At 42.1% G+C, this 19,602-nt stretch overlaps 1 protein-coding gene across 1 annotated transcript in view; it reads right to left on the bottom strand.

The window, feature by feature from the left end:
* The window catches only part of DENND5A (DENN domain containing 5A), a 315,605-nt gene that overhangs the window by 250,806 nt on the left and 45,197 nt on the right, over positions 1-19,602 (bottom strand). The window contains exon 5 of the mRNA XM_030201008.1: positions 2,974-3,161. Coding sequence (XP_030056868.1) covers positions 2,974-3,161 — 188 coding nt within the window. The remainder of the gene's footprint in view (positions 1-2,973; positions 3,162-19,602) is intronic.

Below are 19,602 nucleotides of genomic sequence, written 5' to 3'. Positions count from 1 at the left end.
GCAAGGCCCGCAGCACCAGACAGATTCCACGTAGGCACTATCCCGAAATTAGAGTTTTCATGGCTTCATGGATGTGGAAGGTCCTGGAAGGGCGCTTGGTTCCCAACATAATAGCGGAACCCGCCGAGGCTGAAGGAGGGCCTTCCTCCAGAGAAGAAATACTCAAAAATGCTCATAGCCTGAACGAACAGGTTAGGCAATTCCTCTGAGTGAAAAAGCCGCGCTGCAGAGGGGTCATCTCCCTCATCAGTGCGAGGATCAGCCTCCTCCAAAGAATCCCCAAGGGACCTTTGGGAGAATTCAGAAACGCTGCCCTCCTCTACATCAGAGGAGACAGAGTCCCCCAAGACCTGAAGATCTACCCGAGGGCGCTTGATCAGGGAAGCCTCTTCCCCCATATCTGACAGGGGAGCAGGAGCAGCGTTTTGCAGTTGAAAGGCCTGATGCAGCAACAAAATAAACTCGGGAGAGAACCCCCCCCCTGTTTGTGCACCTCTGCAACCTGGGCCACAGCCCTAGAGGAACTCTCAACCTCCACTCCATACAGCGGGGGAGAGGAGCGCTGCGCATCCAAAATGGCGTCCGGCGCGTCACTCCGCGAAGGAGCCGTGCGGGAAGCATGGCGCTTAAACTTCCCCATCTTCTTACCGCCGCCCAACTCCAAGGCGGCCATACCAGAGGCCGTCCAAGCTGCATGGGCGACCGACGTCGGAAGGGCGGACATCGGGGGATGGGTGCTTAAGGCGGGAAAGGCCACCGACGCCCCAGCGGAGGAAAAACCGGCTAAATCAGCAAAGTCCGGATGGGCGCCCAAAAAGGGCTTCTCTGCCTCCGATCCCCGCGCCTCCCCACTAGCCACGCAATCGTGGTCCAGGGAACGCTTTTTCGCACCCTTACCATCCAACGCCATGATCCACGAGGGAAACGTTCGGGGAACTCCCTACCCGCTAGGAAAAGGTAAAATTACCTGCTTCCTGCTCCGAGCTGCAACGAATTGTGTCCCAGTGAGCAGCTGCAAGTAAAATCTTTTCTGCTTCAAGATTGTTATGGGTTTTTTTTAATGGAGCCAGCGGGAGGGGGGAGAAAAGGAGGGACCTGCCACCACCAGGTTTGCACTTGCTCACGAAGAGTCCTCAACCCCAGGTACTCAACAAAGCCTAAGTAAATAGGCGTGGAGACCAAGCCAGAGCTGCTGCGTGTGACCACACACCTGCTAGATAGAGAGAATACTGAGGATTTCCTGGTAGCATATGACCACATATACAGAGGCAAAAGATTGCTCTCTATCTCCACCTGCTGGTAGATGGACACAACCCACCAGTCTATGGATTGATCTGCTTGATGATATGGAAATTATTATTGTAAGCCACATTGAGCCTGCAAATAGGTGGGAAAACGTGGGCTACAAATGCAACAAATAAATAAATAAATAAATAAAATAGCTAGTTTTGAGTCTGTGCTGGTAGTCCTTCTTCAACTGTGTTACATTTCTGTGCTGGTGATTCCTAAGTTGACTTAAAAGTGTTTCCTGCAACTGTTTTTCTATTGAGGGAAGTAATCCAATTAACTGCATTAACAGATAGGCTCCACTGCAGGATCTAGTGGAGCGTCTGTTTACGCTTTCAAAAAATACTCGGACAAGCTGCAGTGAAGCTGCAGTGTGGTAAATTTAAAACGAATCGGAGGAAATTTTTCTTCACTCAACGCGTAGTTAAACTCTGGAATTCACTGCCGGAAAAGGTGGTTAAGGCTGTTAACTTAGTGGACTTCAAAAAAGGGTTGGACTGCATCCTGGAGGAAAAAGCCACAGAATGTTATTGAATGGACGAGGGAATAATACAGTATTTCTAGGATGGGTGGGACAAATTGATTGTTCTTTTGGCCGCTGTCGGTGACAGGGTGCTGGGCTCGATGGACCCTTGGTCTGTCCCAGTATGGTGATGCTTATGTACTTAAAGTTGAGCCTCAGGAGGGATAAAACTGGAGGGGTGTCAGATTGGGGCAAGGAGGATCCAAGCATTAAGACTAAAAGGAAGAAATCCCCTCCCAACCCAAAAATAGTTACAAATAATGCATACAGAATTTTAAAATACTGCATTCAACATTTTATACATTTGACAGTTTTAAATTGTTTTTTTACAGAGTTCCACCAGGACTAAGCAGTACCATGTAAAGAGACCAAAGCACAATTCTCTTTTGAAGTATTCTGCAACCTAAATCAGCTGCAAATGCCATTGAAGCAGCATCCACAACAACTTGGGGGGGGGGGGGGGGCAGGAGTGTGGAGTCCATCGCTGCATAAGGATGACACCCCTAGTGGCCAGATTTAGAGTTCCTAATTGCAGGGCTCTGGATTCCCACTGCAATCACTGGACTAAAAGCAAGATGGGATGGGATATAAAATAGAGGGAGAAATCCCTGTGTGGTGAAGGCAGACCTCAAAACTTGGTTCCAACTGTTCTGAAGAGCAATGAGTAAAAGGAAACAGACCCAAAAGATAAAAAGAAATGCATAAAATAATGATCACAATACCATACATTTTTTAATTTAACAAGATTAAATTGAACGGTTCATCAGACTAGAAACAGGGAGACACAAACGAAAGCGGCAACTAAAATATACTTCCCACATCTAACTACTGGTACTTTTTCCTCTCACTCAAATTCAGTTTATGATGTAGTTGTTAAAACCAGTGTGAAATTACTTTATGTTCATAATAAGCTGCTAGCCTTGTCATATCAGCTGCTTTCTTAAAAGAACTAGAATATACGCTACAACAATAGCACAATGATAGAAGGCCCATATGTTTCCTATTGTCAAAAGATGAACAGAAAGGATGCAAAAAAATTACAACATAAAAAAATACAATGAGTATAATGCATTCAATATTTTTTATATGATATGATCTGAATCTCCCCCCACCCCACACAAAAAAAAGTTTTTAAAAAATAGCCAATCAAATCAGTCTCCCACCTCTTGAGGAAGTTCTAACTTAGACCTGTCATCCAGTCCATTGGAGTGTAAACCCATCAAATAAGGAACAGGAGCATCTAAGAAATGAAGCAGAGATGCTGGAAGGATGGGAACATACACATGCTGCCACTGAAATGGAAACATCAACGCAGTGATAGTTTCTGCTACTGTCATTAATCGCTGATAATCTGAAATAAAGAAAATTATATTTAAAAGCTAGTCACACAATAGTTCTGATATGCAGAGCAGCTATGAGTTTGATATTAATTATAAAGCAGGACCTTGCAACAATGTGGCAATGTTAAAGACAGTATTCAGACTCACCAGAATTGTCATGTAGGAATCACAAAACTTGTGTTTGGTATTATTGGGTTATGATTAAAATCAGTAAATTATTTTATACAATTTGGCTTCAATTAAAAGTCAAACTAAGACGTTTACAATTTCTTATAATAATTTAGATGTAAAACCTGCTTGCCTATAATAGGTGTTTTTTTGTGAGCAGCAAGGTAACTATGCATTTGTGGATACTGTCATCCAACAGCATCAACCTATAGCATTTCTTCAACAACTATACAAAGTTCTTGGTATGTTCAGCCTTACCACTCTACTGATGTCACATGGTGGGATCCATCAATCCCACACAAAAGCCTAGAAGTAATTCCACAGAGAGGCAGGAGACTACATGTGGCCGATTATCCAGTTTTTATAGACCTGTTACAAAAGAACCTGTTACAAAATTGGGAATCCCTAGCCAAGGGCTCCCCCCAACAAAAAAGGAAAACAACAACCACCAGCACACTAACAGATAGGAAAAGAAGTTTTATGAACAAAGTATTTTCTGTTTTGTTGAGGACCATTTATGTTTTACAATCATGTTTTATCGTATTTGATATACCGCTTTACAATATAATAAAATTTTACATAAGAAAAAAAAACCTAAAATAAATTCAACAAAATGAAAAATAATCAAAATAAATAAAATAGAAACTCCATTCTTAATAGGAAAGCCTCTCTCAATCTCAAGAGGCCATAACACACTTCACATTCTCCTTCATAGTCTGTTGTGTGTTGCAGCTTCATCAATACATATTCCCTACTAATAAGTTCCTCAAATGTTTGAGTGCATAAATAGGCTTTCAACAACGATTTGAATTTTTTAAAAATCTGCTTCCTTTGGCAAATTTTTCCAAAGAAATGGTGCTAGCCAAAGGAAAGACTTTTCTGGTCCAGTCTCCTGATGCTATACTAAGGTGTGGTATGACCATTCTGTGATCTTGTAGTGATCACGGCACTCTAGAAGGCGTGTAAGGAGTAACTAATGAATTAAATATGAAGGCTGTTTATAATCAGCAATATGAGCTAGTTTCAGAATTTTAAAATATTTTACTATGCTTGCAGTTGTTTCAAGTTTGATTGTGTAATTCCTGCATAAATTATATTGCCATAGTCTAGCTGTGACATCAAAAAATGCATGTATCGGAGTATGCAATGTGAATTCATCAAAATAGTGTTTTACCAACCATAAATGTCTGAAAATTTATGAAATTTGCTCAAAGGTTAACCTGAATCAATAACAATCGCTAAATATTTAAACTATTCACTGGAATCATGGTCTTCCCAAGTAAAGTTGGTAGAATGGGCAGAGGGTTTATTCTGCCTGTAATCCAGCATGCGCGTTTCTTCAATATTTAATCCAGGAGCTGAGAAAGCGACGTCCACACCTGCTGGGAGATAGAGATATACTGAAGGAAGGGGGGCTGGACGTCCAGGAACACCATGTGCTTTCAGTGTTCTCTATCTCCACCTGCTGGTAGGAGGATACAACCCATCAGTTAATGGATTCATCTGCTGTTGATGACAAGGAATATCATTCGCACAATTAAGTTCAAATGATTGAACTAAGAAGAATTGAACAATATAGGTGAAAGGGTCAAACCTTGTGGGATTTTCAACTGAAAGATTATTGAAGTAGAAGACTTACCAGCTACCATGAAAGTTCTACCACTAAGGAATGAAATAAACCACTCCTATGCCTTCCCTCTAACTCCAGTAGATTGTAATCTCCGAATAAGTAGATCATGGTCAACCGTGTCAAAAAGCTACTGCTAAGTTTAATGATACTGCCAAAGTGATATCCCCCTGAACCCAGTATCTCATACATCTCGCTTAGAAAAGAAGTAATTAAAGTCACTTAAATAAAAATGCATCCAAGGGAGGAATGAAGCTGGATTCTATACTTCAAAGATCCTGTAGGTCAGGCTAACCAAACCTACTGTCATATAAAAAAAAAAGCCAGTTTCTAAACAGTAATGGGAAGTAAATGTGTAGACAGAAATCCATTCTGCAGCCTTTCAAATCTCCTTAGTAGTAGCTCATCTTAGATAGGCTCCTGACCCAGCCATGGTTTGGAGATTAAGTGCACAGTTGCCCATACAGATGCAAAGTCCAAGAGTATCATTACCTGAAGGCTTGGATTTGTACCAATTCTTAAAGAAATGGTACAAGCATATGTTCCATTTTGAAAACTGCCCTAGAAGAAGCCACCCACAGAGATTTGTGCATGCTTTTTCTGCAGACTTTGTCCCTTCAAAATAATCCACATAGATTTAAAAATGTAATCCATTCTTTTATTTCCCTCCCCCAACCTAAGCACCTTACCCATCTACTTTTTAATTAGCTGAAAGTACATGCACTTTTGCTCTTTGTACATATTTTAGGAAGGTAAGAACTGTCAAATTAGACGGGCTCTTTATCCAGGTAAATGGCTGTTTAAAAAAATGCTCTTCAAGCCTTGATACAAACTTTAGAGTCAGACCTGTATGGGCATAACAAAAGGAAAGGCAATCTACTACCAATTACAAATGGTACATTTGGTTACAAGCACAGGCCTATTGGAGTCAAATAAACAAAAAGTTGGGTGATCCTTCAAAAGGCTTTGGTTGACTCCAAGTAGAAGGCAACATTTCTAGCAACAGAAATTGTGTAGGGCCTGTTCACCTTAATGAACATGAAGCCCGAGGAGAAAATTGTTTTGGTAAGACTGACTGGTTAAGGTAGGACTAGAACACCATCTTTGGCAGCAGCTTGGGATATATATACAGCACCATCCTATTATAATGAAACTCAGTATAAAAAGTTAGGTAAGACACAAAAGACTGAAACTTACCGAAAAGACTATAATAAAATAATAATCATCATCTCCTCTGAGAGGACACCACCTTGCTGTGGTGGAGCATGTTGCGTACTTCTACGAATCTGAGAGCTATGCTGTAGGGCTTCAAGTATCATACAGGCCTTTAGTGGAAAACCAGATTAAAACATTGTCTCACATCCATCAAATCATGATGAGAATAAGAAAAACAAAACCTATACTGATGGTCATTGTCAGAGGCAAGGACAGCATTAGGTGTTAGATTACCTGGACATCTGGCAACAAATAGGCTATGGGACACAGGATCTTCAGTTGAGAAACCAGGGCTGGATCCTTCAGAAGAACAGTCACAAACGCAACAGAAATATACAATTAGTAGAAAAACAATTTCTCTGTTTTCAGTTACAAATCAGATCCATTAAAATACGGCTACTTAAATCAAACGTTCGAATTCTGATGAGAAAAAAAAATCAGACTCAGAAATAGCTGAACAGCACCTAGAAGGTCAGAGGTGAATCACCACCAGATTAAGAAAAAAAAAGTTTTTTTTATAAATGTGTAATTAGAAGATTTTCAGAGGATCATAAGATGAAGTGCCACATAACAGTCAGCCTGAAGCAAGTGAAACAGCTGTAGAGGAAGCCAAAGAAATTGTTATCCATCAATGCCAGGCAACCCTTTCAATCAATAAAAAAAGTGCACAAGATCACCAGCTGACTCAAAAACAATAACTACTGAAACAGATCACAGAACACATGAGAGAACAAAATTTAAAAAAAAAGACTATCTACAGTGAAACATGAAACTTATTGCCAAAAACTATCTAGTCCTGAACAAAGTGGTTGAACTTACAGAATCAACTTTAGAACAAATCAAAAAGCTAATTTACAGTGCAGCAATGGTGATCTTGGAAGAACAAGGAAATGAAGTATAATAGGTCTGCTAAAAAAAACTTCAGTGGAAAATTCAACTAAAAAGATCAAAAAGATGTCTCAGTTTGCCTGCATTTTTTAAATTACATTATATACTTATATTCCATATATACCTTGAAAGTTCAACACTGATTACAAAATCCAAAAAGCAAAACTGGGAATAACCCATAGAATTACAAATTCCATAAAGCATACAATTAAATATACCATAAAGCCTGAATATAAAACAGGTAAATTAAATAAGATGACATTTGGGGGGTCACGTGACGCTATGGTGGAGAGAGGACGTGAGTATCTTCTCTCCGCTGCCTGCCTGCTCTTTTTAGTGCCTGCAAAAGAATCAATCTCCCCTCTATTGCAAAAAACTATAGAGGAAGACTGCGCGAGTGTACCCGGTGAGTTGGAACAGCGGGGACCCCGATCATGGCAACGAAATCGGCCCAGAAAGAATGACAACGGGGAAAGACGCCGGAGTACAAGATGGCGGCGTCTCCTCCCGATACAGCTCTCTCTGTATCGTCTGCTTGGGTAGCGGAGATTACATCCGAGCTGACAGTGGTAATGGAAGCACTTTTAGATCGGCGCCTTGCCCCGCTGGATCAAAAACTTGATCAAAAGCTGGAACAGCTAAACGCTAAATTAGAAGATTTAACTAAAGAATGTGTAGCGTTCCAGAATAAAACTAGCGAGGTGGAAGAAACAATGGCGGGAGAAGAAAACACTCAGCAGGACTTGCACAAAAAACTGTCTGACCTGGAATCCAAGCTTGAAGATTTGGAGAATCGCTCCAGACGGAATAATATCCGTCTGGTGGGACTGCCTGAAGCCCTGGGGGGGGAAGGCAATTGGAGAGATTCCTTGAACAATGGCTGACGGAAAGCATTGAGTTCCCTGCAGCACTCGGCCCTCTAAGAATAGAGCGAGCTCACCGGCTGAGGGTAAGACAGATGGAAAATGCTAAACCACAGGTGATAATATGCCGGGTGTTAAATTTCATGCACAAGCAGCACGGTCAACTAATTCCTTGACTTATGAGAATAAAAAGGTTCTCTGTTTTCAAGATTATTCTGCGGGAATAGCAGCAAAAAGGAGGGCATTTTCACCAGTATGCTCAAAGCTCTTTGATCTGAAAGTTCGTTTTACCTTACAATATCCTGCTACCTTGAGAATAACACATCAGGGTAAAATGAGATTCTTTACGTCAGAAAAAGGAAGCAAAAGATTTTGTGGACAGACTGGAACAGCTAGAGCCATCTACATCAGCAGATACAGTGCCTGCATGAGCCAGCGAGGAACTATAAAAGAACTGACAGAGTTCATCTCAATACTCCTTAAAAGGGTTACACTTCAGGCAGCACAGTTTGTGAGCTGGGGAAGAACAAGTTAAGGATAACTTGAACAGTTACCGGAACAAGGAAGAAACCTTTAAAGTTACTGATGGACGTTCACTTATGTTATGGACACTGTTAAGAATTCTGTTTTGGGAGCACTGTGGGTGAGTTATTGATGGGGATTCCATATATATAAAGTATTGTGAAGGGGAGGATAAGGGTTCTGAACAGATGGAAGTGGAGGGGGGAGAAGAAAGGAGGCTCAAGAGCCGAGGGAGACAGAGCAGAGCCTTACCTTTAATCATTCCTCAGGGAGAGAGAGAGAGAAGGAAAAAAGGTAGTGCCCCCTAGAAAATGGAGGTGGGAGAAGGACTACATTTCCCAGCATCCCGGGGGAAAACCCTGGTATAGGGATTATTGGCCCCAGCATTCCCCAGGGGAAGGCTCTGAAAAGGCAAGGGAGGGGCACCTGGAACATAATCAAGTAAGAGAGGAACAGCCGCAGTGTTGCCAGGTGGGCGGTTTTACCGCCCAATTGGGCGGTTTTCCGCGACCCGCCGCGGGAAATTTTTGCCCGCGGCGGGTTGCGGTTTTTTGGGCTCCTTTTTGGCTTCGGGGCGGTTTTTTCGCCGGCTTTTGCGGTTTTTTCGCCGGCTATTTTCGGCCGCGGTGGGCGGGGTTAATGACGTTTCTGGGCGGGGTTAGTGACGTGGGAGGCGGGGTTAGTGACGGGGAGGCGGGGTTAGTGACGGGGAGGCGGGGCCGATGACGGGGGAGGCGGGGCCGATGACGGCGGGGGCGGGGTTGATGACGGCGGGGGCAGGGGTGATGACGCGGGGGCGGGGGTGTCAGGGGCGGGGTTTGAGTTTGGGCGGGTTTTGGGCTGGATTTTGGGCTCCTTTAGGCTGGAAAAAAATTTTCCACCTGGCAACCCTGAACAGCCGCCCAGAGTGGAGGAGAATGAGCCCATGGACTGGCAAGCTGCTGGAGAGGAGCAGGAGGCAGGCTCTGAGGAACCCATGGACCTTTCTGCCTGGGCTCATGCCTTGAAAGCTAAACTGAAAAACCAGGTGAACTCTTGGTGTCACAGCTGGGCTGAAAGTGGAAAGGGGAAAGGTCATGCGGGAGGAGGGTCAGTGAAGTAATAGAGTGACCCAGAAAGGGTGGGATCTTTTCCTCTTTCCCAAAAGAGTTCAAGCTGTGTTCCTTGAAGAGACTGTGTGTCTGAACTGAGTGCTAAGGCACTAAGCACTGTGGATTTTGAACTGTTGGAAAAACAAACCTTCTTTTGTGTGGGGGAGGGGAAAGTAAGCTACAGTGTTTTTTTTTCCTTTTTGTGGGCTGCGGCCCACAGAACTGTGTGTTTTGAACTGTTTGCAGAAACCCCATGGGGGTGGACAAGATACAGGGATTCTTTTTGGGGTGTGAAGTTGGACTACAGAGGAACCTATCTGTGGGGACTGTTAATTTGGCTCCAACTGATTTGTGCGACAGCTGGAAGGGGACGTGTTTGTGTTTCTGCTGTACCTGGGCCCTGAGAGAAAAACAGGAGCAACTATTTTGAAGGGCTGCAGGATTCCTTTTGAAAGTTACTGGACTGTGAATCCCTGACAATAAAGGAGTGGGGGACTTTTACCTTTTTGGAGTTTATTTTCTTTGAGTCCTGCCCTGTGGACTGCAGTGGGCCGGGAAGCCGAGTGGCCAGGGTGGAGGCAAGATCCCGAAGACCCTCGGGCGGAGGGAAGGATCTTTCACAGTATGTTATGTTGGAGATCCTGCAGAATGAAAGGAGACAAGGAATCTAGAGAGTTTAATTGTAGATATGGGAAGATAAAGGGACACTGGGGAGTGTAGGGGATTGTAGAGCTGTATGATAGAGGAGTAGATGGGTAAGCGTTAAAAAGTGACGGTTTCCTAAGGGGAAGCACCCTTCGGGCGGGTATACAAGGGAAAGCAAAGGGGGGAGGGGGAGAGGAAGGGGGAGGGGATCAGGGGAAGGTTTAAGGGAAAGGAAGGAAAACAAAAGAAAACTGTGAGGACAAACAGATGCTTGGTAAGAAAGGGGGGTGCCAAAAGCTGGGATGGCACCTCTCAATTAGTATGACTCACTATTGGTTGATCTTGACTGCTTCTCTTAAGAAAGATGATTAAGCTAGTAACATGGAACGTGGGAGGTATACATTCACCTATTAAAAGATCTAAAATCCTGCACTACCTCCAAAGAATAGGAGCTGATGTGGCCCTTTTGCAGGAGACACATCTCAGTGATCAGGAACACACAAAGTAAGCTAAATGGTGGGTGGGAGACTGTATTGTTTCATCTGCAGTGGGCAATAAAGGAGGAGTAGCTATTCTTCTTAGGAAAGGGGTGACGTCACAAATTCAAAATGTGCATAAAGATCCAGAAGGGCGCTTTATTTTCTATAATGTTACCATTGCTAGGCGGCAGATAATTTTAGGTAGCATATATGCCCCAAACACACTAGACCTTAAATTTTATAAACGAGTACTCCAGACCCTCACTAAGATGGCACCACTCCCTATGATGCTGGGGGGTGATTTTAATATGACGTGGGACCCGCAGATTGATAGATCCCATCCACATCTGAAAAAGGGGGCAATCAGCACTAGAGGACTGCCCGGTATGTGTGATACACTAGACCTTATAGATGTTTGGCGTACATTACATCCGACAGAAAGGGAATATACTCACCTGTCTACGGCCCATCAAACCCAATCAAGGATTGATTATTTGCTGATAGCACGTCAGACTTTTACAGACATTACTGACGCTGTTATTGGCCCCTGTGTGATCTCAGATCAGCCGCAGTTTGGATGACTTGGCAAGTGGGAGATAATACTACGCAAAAAAATAAGGGTTGGGCGTTTCCCAGTTATCTTTATAAAGATTCTAAATTTTGGGAATTCCTTATTGCTAAATGGGAAGAATACAGACATCTCAATGAAGGGTCAGTGGGAGACTCGTCGATATTCTGGGAAGCAGCAAAGGCGGTCCTAAGAGGGGAGATTATTAGCTATGACAGTCACTATAAAAAAGCTCGAGATCGAGAACTACTGCGCTTGGAAAAGCAATTAATAGGTTTGAGAAAACAATATGGTAAGACTCCGTCCCCTAGGGTGCGAAAAGAGTTGATGTCGGTTCAAGCAGCGGTGAACTCCCTGATACACGAGAGGGCAGTAACATCACAGGTGTATTATCGGTTCCAGCTGTATAAACATGGCAGTAAGGGGGGTAAACTGCTAGCTAAAGCAATAGCCTCACAGTATGTTTCTAGGCATATAGTGGCTGTTAATAAGGATGGGAAGTTACTACATACAGATGGGGAGATAAGGGAAGCGTTTCATAGTTATTTTAAACAACTTTATAGAGCAGGAGGCAGCCAGGGCCTGCAAAGCGATATGTATTTACAAAATATAGAAGCCCCCCCTGTTAACACAAGCAGAGATTCAATATTTGAATGACCCTATAAATTGTGACGAAGTGACTTGGGCAATCAGCCAAAGTAGATTAGGAAAGACACCCGGGGCAGATGGCTTTAAACCTGAATTCTATAAATTGATGGGCGATCAAATTGTCTCCACACTGACCAAGGTATTTAATGAATGGGTGGCAAAGGGAGGGCTACCGGACGGCCTCAATTTAGCCCAGATAGTGGTATTACCTAAACCGAACAGAGATGGAATGTTGTTATCTTCCTACCGACCTATATCCCTGTTAAACTTCGAGGTAAAATTGATTGCAAAAATACTGGCTAACAGGTTAGGAAGGGTATTACCAAACCTCGTTCATGAAGCACAGGTGGGCTTTGTTCAAGGCCGTTCGGTTACTAAAAATTTGTGTAGTATCTTGATGGCATTGGAAACGTTAAGGAATTCTGCTGAACATGCATTATTGATCAGCTTCGACGCTGAAAAGGCGTTCGATCGTATAGAATGGCCCTTTTTATTTTCTGTCCTCACTAAATACGGATTTACTGGTTGGTTTGTGCAAGCAATTCAAGCCTTGTATACCTCTCCTCGAGCACGGGTCTTGGTAAATGGAACATGGTCAGAGAATTTTGAGATTAGTCGAGGAACCAGACAAGGATGCCCACTGTCACCGTTACTCTTTGCTCTTTATCTAGATCCTTTAATCCGGGATGTAATTTCGAGTAGGACTATTAGAGGAATATCGATTGGACAGGCGGAGTTTAAAATCGCGGCATTCGCCGATGATTTATTAATGACTCTTACTAGTCCTCGTAAGTCTCTTGCGGATCTCTTAGAAGTTTTTGCAGAATTTGGAGATTACTCCAGTTTTAAGCTTAATCTAGAGAAGTCGGAGGCTTTGGCTATTCCTTTGACTACCCCATTTCTTTGGAAAGAAGATTTACCTTTGAGATGGGCAGAGGGCTCATTTCGGTATTTGGGAGTTCTTCTGACGGCTCAGATGGAGGACATATACAAGTTGAATGTCACTCGGTTGCTTAATCACACTGCGCAACAGCTGGAAACCTGGAGGGCCTTACCTTTGCCGTTGATAGGTCGGGTTAGCCTTATTCGAATGGTAATCCTACCCAGGTGGTTATATGTCCTGCAGGTTTTGCCGTTGAACTTACTTCAAAAAGACATTAAACAATTCTATCAATTAGTGGGGCGGTTCTGTTGGGCAAGAAAGCAAGCCAAGCTCAAGATGCACTTTTTGCTGGGGGCCTGGCAACAAGGAGGATTGGGTCTCCCTAATTTGCAATATTACAACCTTGCTAGTTTAATGCAGGTGGTGAGAGATTGGGTTTTCTCTTCACACACACATACACCTCTGGAGTTGGAGAAAGCTTATTTTAGCCCCTATGACTTAATCACCCTACTACATATAGAAAACATTTCACTGCCACAGAGGTTGAAACATTGTATACTTTTATTGCCTTTACAAGCAGCTTGGAGAGGTTTGGCAAAGAAGCTGGGGGGTAACCCGAGTGTATCAGAACTGTTGTCTATAAGGGGAAATCCGATGTTCCCACCAGGGTTGAAAAATCCGGTCTTTATACAATGGGAGGAAAAAGGCCTTGTATGTTTGAAAACAATCTTAGATGGAGAAGGGAGATTAAAACCCCTAGAACAACTCACACTAGAGGGAGACTGGATGCACATTTTTAGCTATGGTCAGATGAAGCATTATATTCAATCCTTGGATGGGGAGGCGCTAAAACTTCATTTAGGTGAGAAAATTCGGAAATTTTTTGATGATCTCTCCGATGAAGCCCCATCAATCTCGCAGCTTCAGAGGACGTTGTGGACCCTGACGCCGCGAGTGGGGTTGATTCAGCTCCGTCGGCAGTGGGAGGCAGATACGGGAGCGGATTTATCTAACTGGGATGTTGAAGCCTACATTAAAAGTATTCCCCGACTAATCAGTGGAGCCAATTACAGGGAATGTGCATTCAGGGTGTTACACAGAGCCTATATCACACAAGCTCAATTGTCTCGAATGGGAGGAATCCTTACACCAAAATGCTTGAAATGTAATCTTGTGGAGAACACTTTTTACCATGCATTTTGGGAATGTTTAATGATTCAGAGCTACTGGCGGAAGGTAGTAAATTTTATGACTTCACTGATATCACGTAGAATAGTGGGTACTCCCCTGCAATTGATATTGGACTGCCCAGGTGCATTTCAGGGCTTAACAGCAGATGAGACACTTCTATGTCGTAAGTTGTGTCTGGTGGCAAGAAAATGCATATTACAATCTTGGACTTCAGATAAACCTCCTATTGGCATTGGCAAAACCAGACACACCAACTGATGACATGGGAAGCAAGGGAGGCTAAAGGTTCATGCCGCCGTAAGGCGCGTTTTCTAAAGCTTTGGGGGACAGTGTTAGACACATTAACTCAAAGAGGACGGAGTCTTGTACTTAACACGTTATAACCAAGAAGCAGTCAAAGATACACATTTATGACATTTTTACAAACACACATTCGATGGGAATCAAGGAGGGAGAGGGTAGTGGGGGAGATAAAGGGATAGGGAAGGGGAGGGAAGGAGCATTATAAGGAGTGTTCACTTGCTAATTTGTTATAAAAAGTTCCTTTGAGCGTTGGTTTAATTGGAAGGTGAAAACACTAAGATGTGGGTTGTGTACCATGTTCAATACGGCCGACAATCTTTGTTTGTCACACTTAATAAGACCAAAGGTTGATGTATACTCATAAACTGCGTGTAATCTGCTGGAATACAGGTAGATACAATACAGTGCACAGACTGATGAAAAACTGGCTGTTAGAATACCTGTTTGCTTAGTGATCGGTTCACAATAGTTTTACTAAATAAAGGTCTAAAGACTATATAGGACACAGTTTAATAGTTATTAGGGAATATGGTTTACATACTGTCCATGTAACAGCGAGCAGATGAGGAAAGTAGCCACACAATTGATGACTGTATGGAGCTTCTTGTATTGACTGCACGAAATTTCAAATATTTACCTGAGGTTAAGATCCATAATGCGCATGAGAATTCCATGTACAGTCACTACTAAAGCAATGCGTAAATGACATTGGGGCATCCCTCATATCAAAGAGGGGGATGGGGATAAAATGTGAAAAGTGGTTGGCACTCTGTAATAGGTTAACAAAAACTTTCTCTGTGAACATTTGTATCTGTGAGGCTGTATATAAATGGACAATAGAGTGTATTTTATTGAAGTGTCATTAATAAAAATGTTGTATAAATAAAATAAGATGACACTTACCGCACTCTTTCACAAAGTTGCGCTAGTAGCTGCTGAAGCGGTAATGCCGACACAGCCCATTCAAAGTGAAGGGGCGGTGTCAGCATTACAGCGCAGCTTTGTAAAAGTAGGGGTTACATAGCCATGTTTTTAGTTGTTGTCTAAAGTTAAACTGCTAAACATCTGATCCTTAGGTAAACCATTCCAAAGGCTCGCTTACATGAAAGGAAAGAAGAAAAATGCTAATTGAGAACTTCTGCCATGGATATCGATGCTTTCTTTCTATGTCAATTCAGTTCCTGCATACCACTCTATCAGAGCTTCACAATCTAGCACATGCATACCATTTTGTGAAGAATGCTGACCATGTATCTTCAACACTCCCTTTCCTTGTCCACTTCCATCCTAATATCACCACATTTCTGTTATCCAAGGAACTGACCACCTTCTATCATGACCAGAATGTTTTGCATATACTGGCCCCTGAAGAGCTTGTAGAAAGCTATGCACCCAAGAAACAATGAGAAATCAGTTCCCTCATCCACCTTGTTTCTTAAGAGTGGATTTGGCTACCACTGACTGATATGATTCATGCTGCTTTTTGAATCTGGAAGCCATCTGAACCCTATATAGGCAACCTTCTTGTTGACAGATTGCAGAAAGGGTAGGAATTAGGGTCTCCCACGTTCCCATCTATCCATTCTTAAAGAATATCACAAATTGACAATGAAGGGAACCAATCACTATAATTCCAAGCTTTCACTCAAACGGGGTACTGCAATCCCAATATGGATGCAGCAGAATCCTCTGCACATATCAGGTTAGGCCACCAATAGCCTTTATTGATGTTCAACATTAAGAGGAACCAACGTCTTCTCAATATCAATGAACCCTCATGTCTGATGCAGCTCTTGGTTTTTGGAGGCTGATGCCACAGATCTCAAGTGACATCTTTTGGCTTGTGACAAAATTAGGTATATTGTGCTTAGGCATGAGGCACAACCAGTATAAATATGAATGTCAGGCTTCAAAATGTAAAAATCTCAATATGAAAATACTAAAAACACAAGTTAGGAGACTAGAAAGAGCATGGAAAAAAATGAAAGATGAATTCACATTTAATGCATGGAAACAAATGCAAAGAAAATACAAATATTCAATAAGACAAACCAAAAGAACATACTACAAAACCAAAATAGGACCAGACTACAAAGACACACATAAACTCTACCAACTCGTGGATAAACTACTAGATACCACACCGGTTACCACAACCAGCATAGACACCCCATCAGCAGACAACCTCGCCAAATACTTCAATGAGAAAATTATAAAACTATGATCCACGCTACCACAATACCACTGATCATGAAAAATTCATGGACTGCCTGGACCCAACTCCCGATGAATACCCAGCAGATCGAACCTGGACAAACTTCGATCTTCTAACCAAAGAAACCATCACTCAAGCAATCAACAAATTCGCCAAATCCCACTGCAAACTGGACATATGTCCCAACAACCTAATAAGGTTTGCCCCCCAACGCTTCATAACAGACCTCACGTCAAATATGAACTACATGCTACAGCGTGGACTTTTCCCCAAGGACAAATGAAATATACTACTTACCCCTATACCCAAAGACAAAGAAAAAATTAAATGACACAACCAACTATCGACTAGTAGCATCCATCCCCCTGGTAGTCAAACTAATGGAAAGTATGGTAACCAAACAACTCACCGATTACTTAAACAAATTCACAATACGGATTTCGATCCAACCACAGCACCGAAACAGTGCTAACCACTCTCCTAACCAAATTCAAACAAATAATTGCAACTGGAAATAATGTGCTTCTCCTACAATTTGACATGTCCAGTGCGTTCGACACGGTCAGCCACCAAATACTTTCAAACATCCTAGATTACTTCGGGATTGGAGGAAACATACTTAGATGGTTTAAAGGCTTCCTAACCACAAGAACATATCAAGTGATATCAAATTCAAAAACGTCATCACAATGGAAACCTGAATGCGGAGTACCACAAGGATCACCGCTCTCAACCCTTTTCAACTTAATGATGACACCTTTAGCCAAATCGCTATCCAACCATGGACTCAACCCGTACATCTATGCAGATGATGTCACGATCTACATCCCGTTCAAACACGATCTAACCAAAATCATAAATGAAATTAAACACAGCCTCCAAATAATGACTTCATGGGCGGATGCATTCCAACTAAAGCTAAACACAGAAAAGACACAATGTCTCATTCTCTCCTCACAATACAACACAAACAAAAAGATCAGCACACACATTCCTCAATCTCCACTACCCCAGCTGTAAAGGACTTAAATATAAATCCACATATGCTTCCAGCTTCTCCTACATATGCACGCAACTATGGAACGCACTACCGAAGGCCATAAAAACAATGCACGACCTAACAATCTTCTGAAAGCTACTGAAAACCGACCTATTCAAGAAGGCATACCATAACGATCCATCCTAAATACGAAACAAACAATCAGTCTCTACATCATCTAGGCAAAACCGAACTCTCTTCACATGACTAGTTAATCTCATTGCTACTAATGAAAGTTACGCAATATGCACTACCGCTTTATTTCTCATGCTGAAAATGAACTCTCTATAGTCGATTATCTAACTTATGTTATAACTCACTCTATCACTCAGGAACCTCTATGCAATACCATAATGTACTCTACTTTGTGTGCCTTAATGCAATACCATTTGTAATTCTCAACCCGGAAATGGTGATCGCCATTACGGCATAATGTAAGCCACATTGAGCCTGCAAATTGGTGAGAAAATGTGGGATACAAATGCTACAAATAATAATAATAATAGGTTGAAATATTGCTGAAACCTTTTGAAGCCATTGAAGTCATCTTTTTCTGCTTGTCCTTGAAGAATAGTGAATATGAAAACAAATAACTTCTTGAGGAAAAAAAAAACTGACCAATAATGCTCAACGCATAGATGCTGATGCAAACTTCAACCACAAAACCCCATAAAACTCTAAAGAAAAACCTATTAGAATTTTTGAAATGGGGAAAAAAACCAAACAAACAGGTGACCAATGCAAGACATTTTTAAAAGTGAAAGCAAGTTTATTTGCAAAACCTGTGGAAGTAACCCCACATGACAATGCTGACTGTTCTGGAAAGCTTCTCAAGCTTTATTTACATTTTCTCCAGCCTGAGTTCTGTGAAATGGATCTCATTTCTGAGGCTTACATACTCTGCTTGTGATTCAAAAAAGTTTGATGGAAGGTCAAATGCTCAACAATTAAAATTCAATGGCAAAAAAAATACACAGTCATGCACTTGGGATGTAGAAATCTGCAGGAGCAGTATATAAGATGAAGAGCTGATGTGTGGCAAGTAATCTTGGGACACTATATCCAAGAATCTCAAGGTAGCAAAGACCGAGATAAAAGTGGCTAGAGTTGGAAATATGCCAGGGAACACAGGGAGAACCACTACCAGTGGAAACATTGTAATAATGCCTATTTTCAGTGTATTATTGAAGCATCATCATCAGTACTGTATTCTGTTGTGGAAGCCATATCTTCAAAGAAGACTTTGCTTACTTCTTTGTTCTGTTGCTTCCTAATTACATAGTAACATTATTTTCTCTTACATGTTTACAGCTTTCAGGGTTATGACCTCACTTTTCTGAATTTCCTTCTTTAAGCTCTGTTCATTTATATTCACATTTCATAGAAATCAGTGTAAAACACAAGGGTCTGATGAGGGTTAGTAAAGCATCATTCTCAATCGTTTTAGAATTATAAGCAGCAGAGAACAGCAAAGAACCACCATGAAACATTATAAGGAGTGAAATTTAAAAGGAAGTAATGGGATTGTAGTGATTTTAACTTGTCAATTAACATTCACTTATTAACACAGTACTAACAACATTTTAACTAATGGTGAAATTTACACTTAACTGATAATTTCCTTCCCTTGAATCTTGCTAGACCATAGGTTATCTCAGTGCACTCTTTCTAGTGAAAAAGGTGCCGGTACTCAAATGCTAGGCCACCCTTCAGGGGTGATGGTAATCACTGAGGGACCCTCCCCACAATAGCCAGGCCCCCTGCAACCAGTCACAGAACCTATGACAAGGCAGAATTGGTGTGTAGAGCCTGAGCTCTTTCATTAAAACTTGGGGACCATGGGTCAATTTTAGCAGCCAATGGAAAAGGTGCCGGTACTCAGTACCCCCAAGTACACCCTCAAAAAAAGCCCTGGGTTTTCTTTCACTAATGCAGCTGGAGATAGAGACTTCAAGATTCCAATGACCACTATAGCAGGTAGTGCAGACAAGAACATTCCAGTATGCTGATGCCAAAGCTAATAATTAAATAGATTCCACCTGTACGTAGATTCCTTATAACAGGCAACCCCCTGCAGACCCAATTTAAAAATGTATATATAATTAAC

The sequence above is a fragment of the Microcaecilia unicolor genome, chromosome 4, assembly GCF_901765095.1.
Source record: "Microcaecilia unicolor chromosome 4, aMicUni1.1, whole genome shotgun sequence".
NCBI lineage: Eukaryota > Metazoa > Chordata > Amphibia > Gymnophiona > Siphonopidae > Microcaecilia > Microcaecilia unicolor.
Note: the sequence above shows the minus strand (reverse complement) of the source record. Positions and strands in the feature narration are given on the sequence as shown.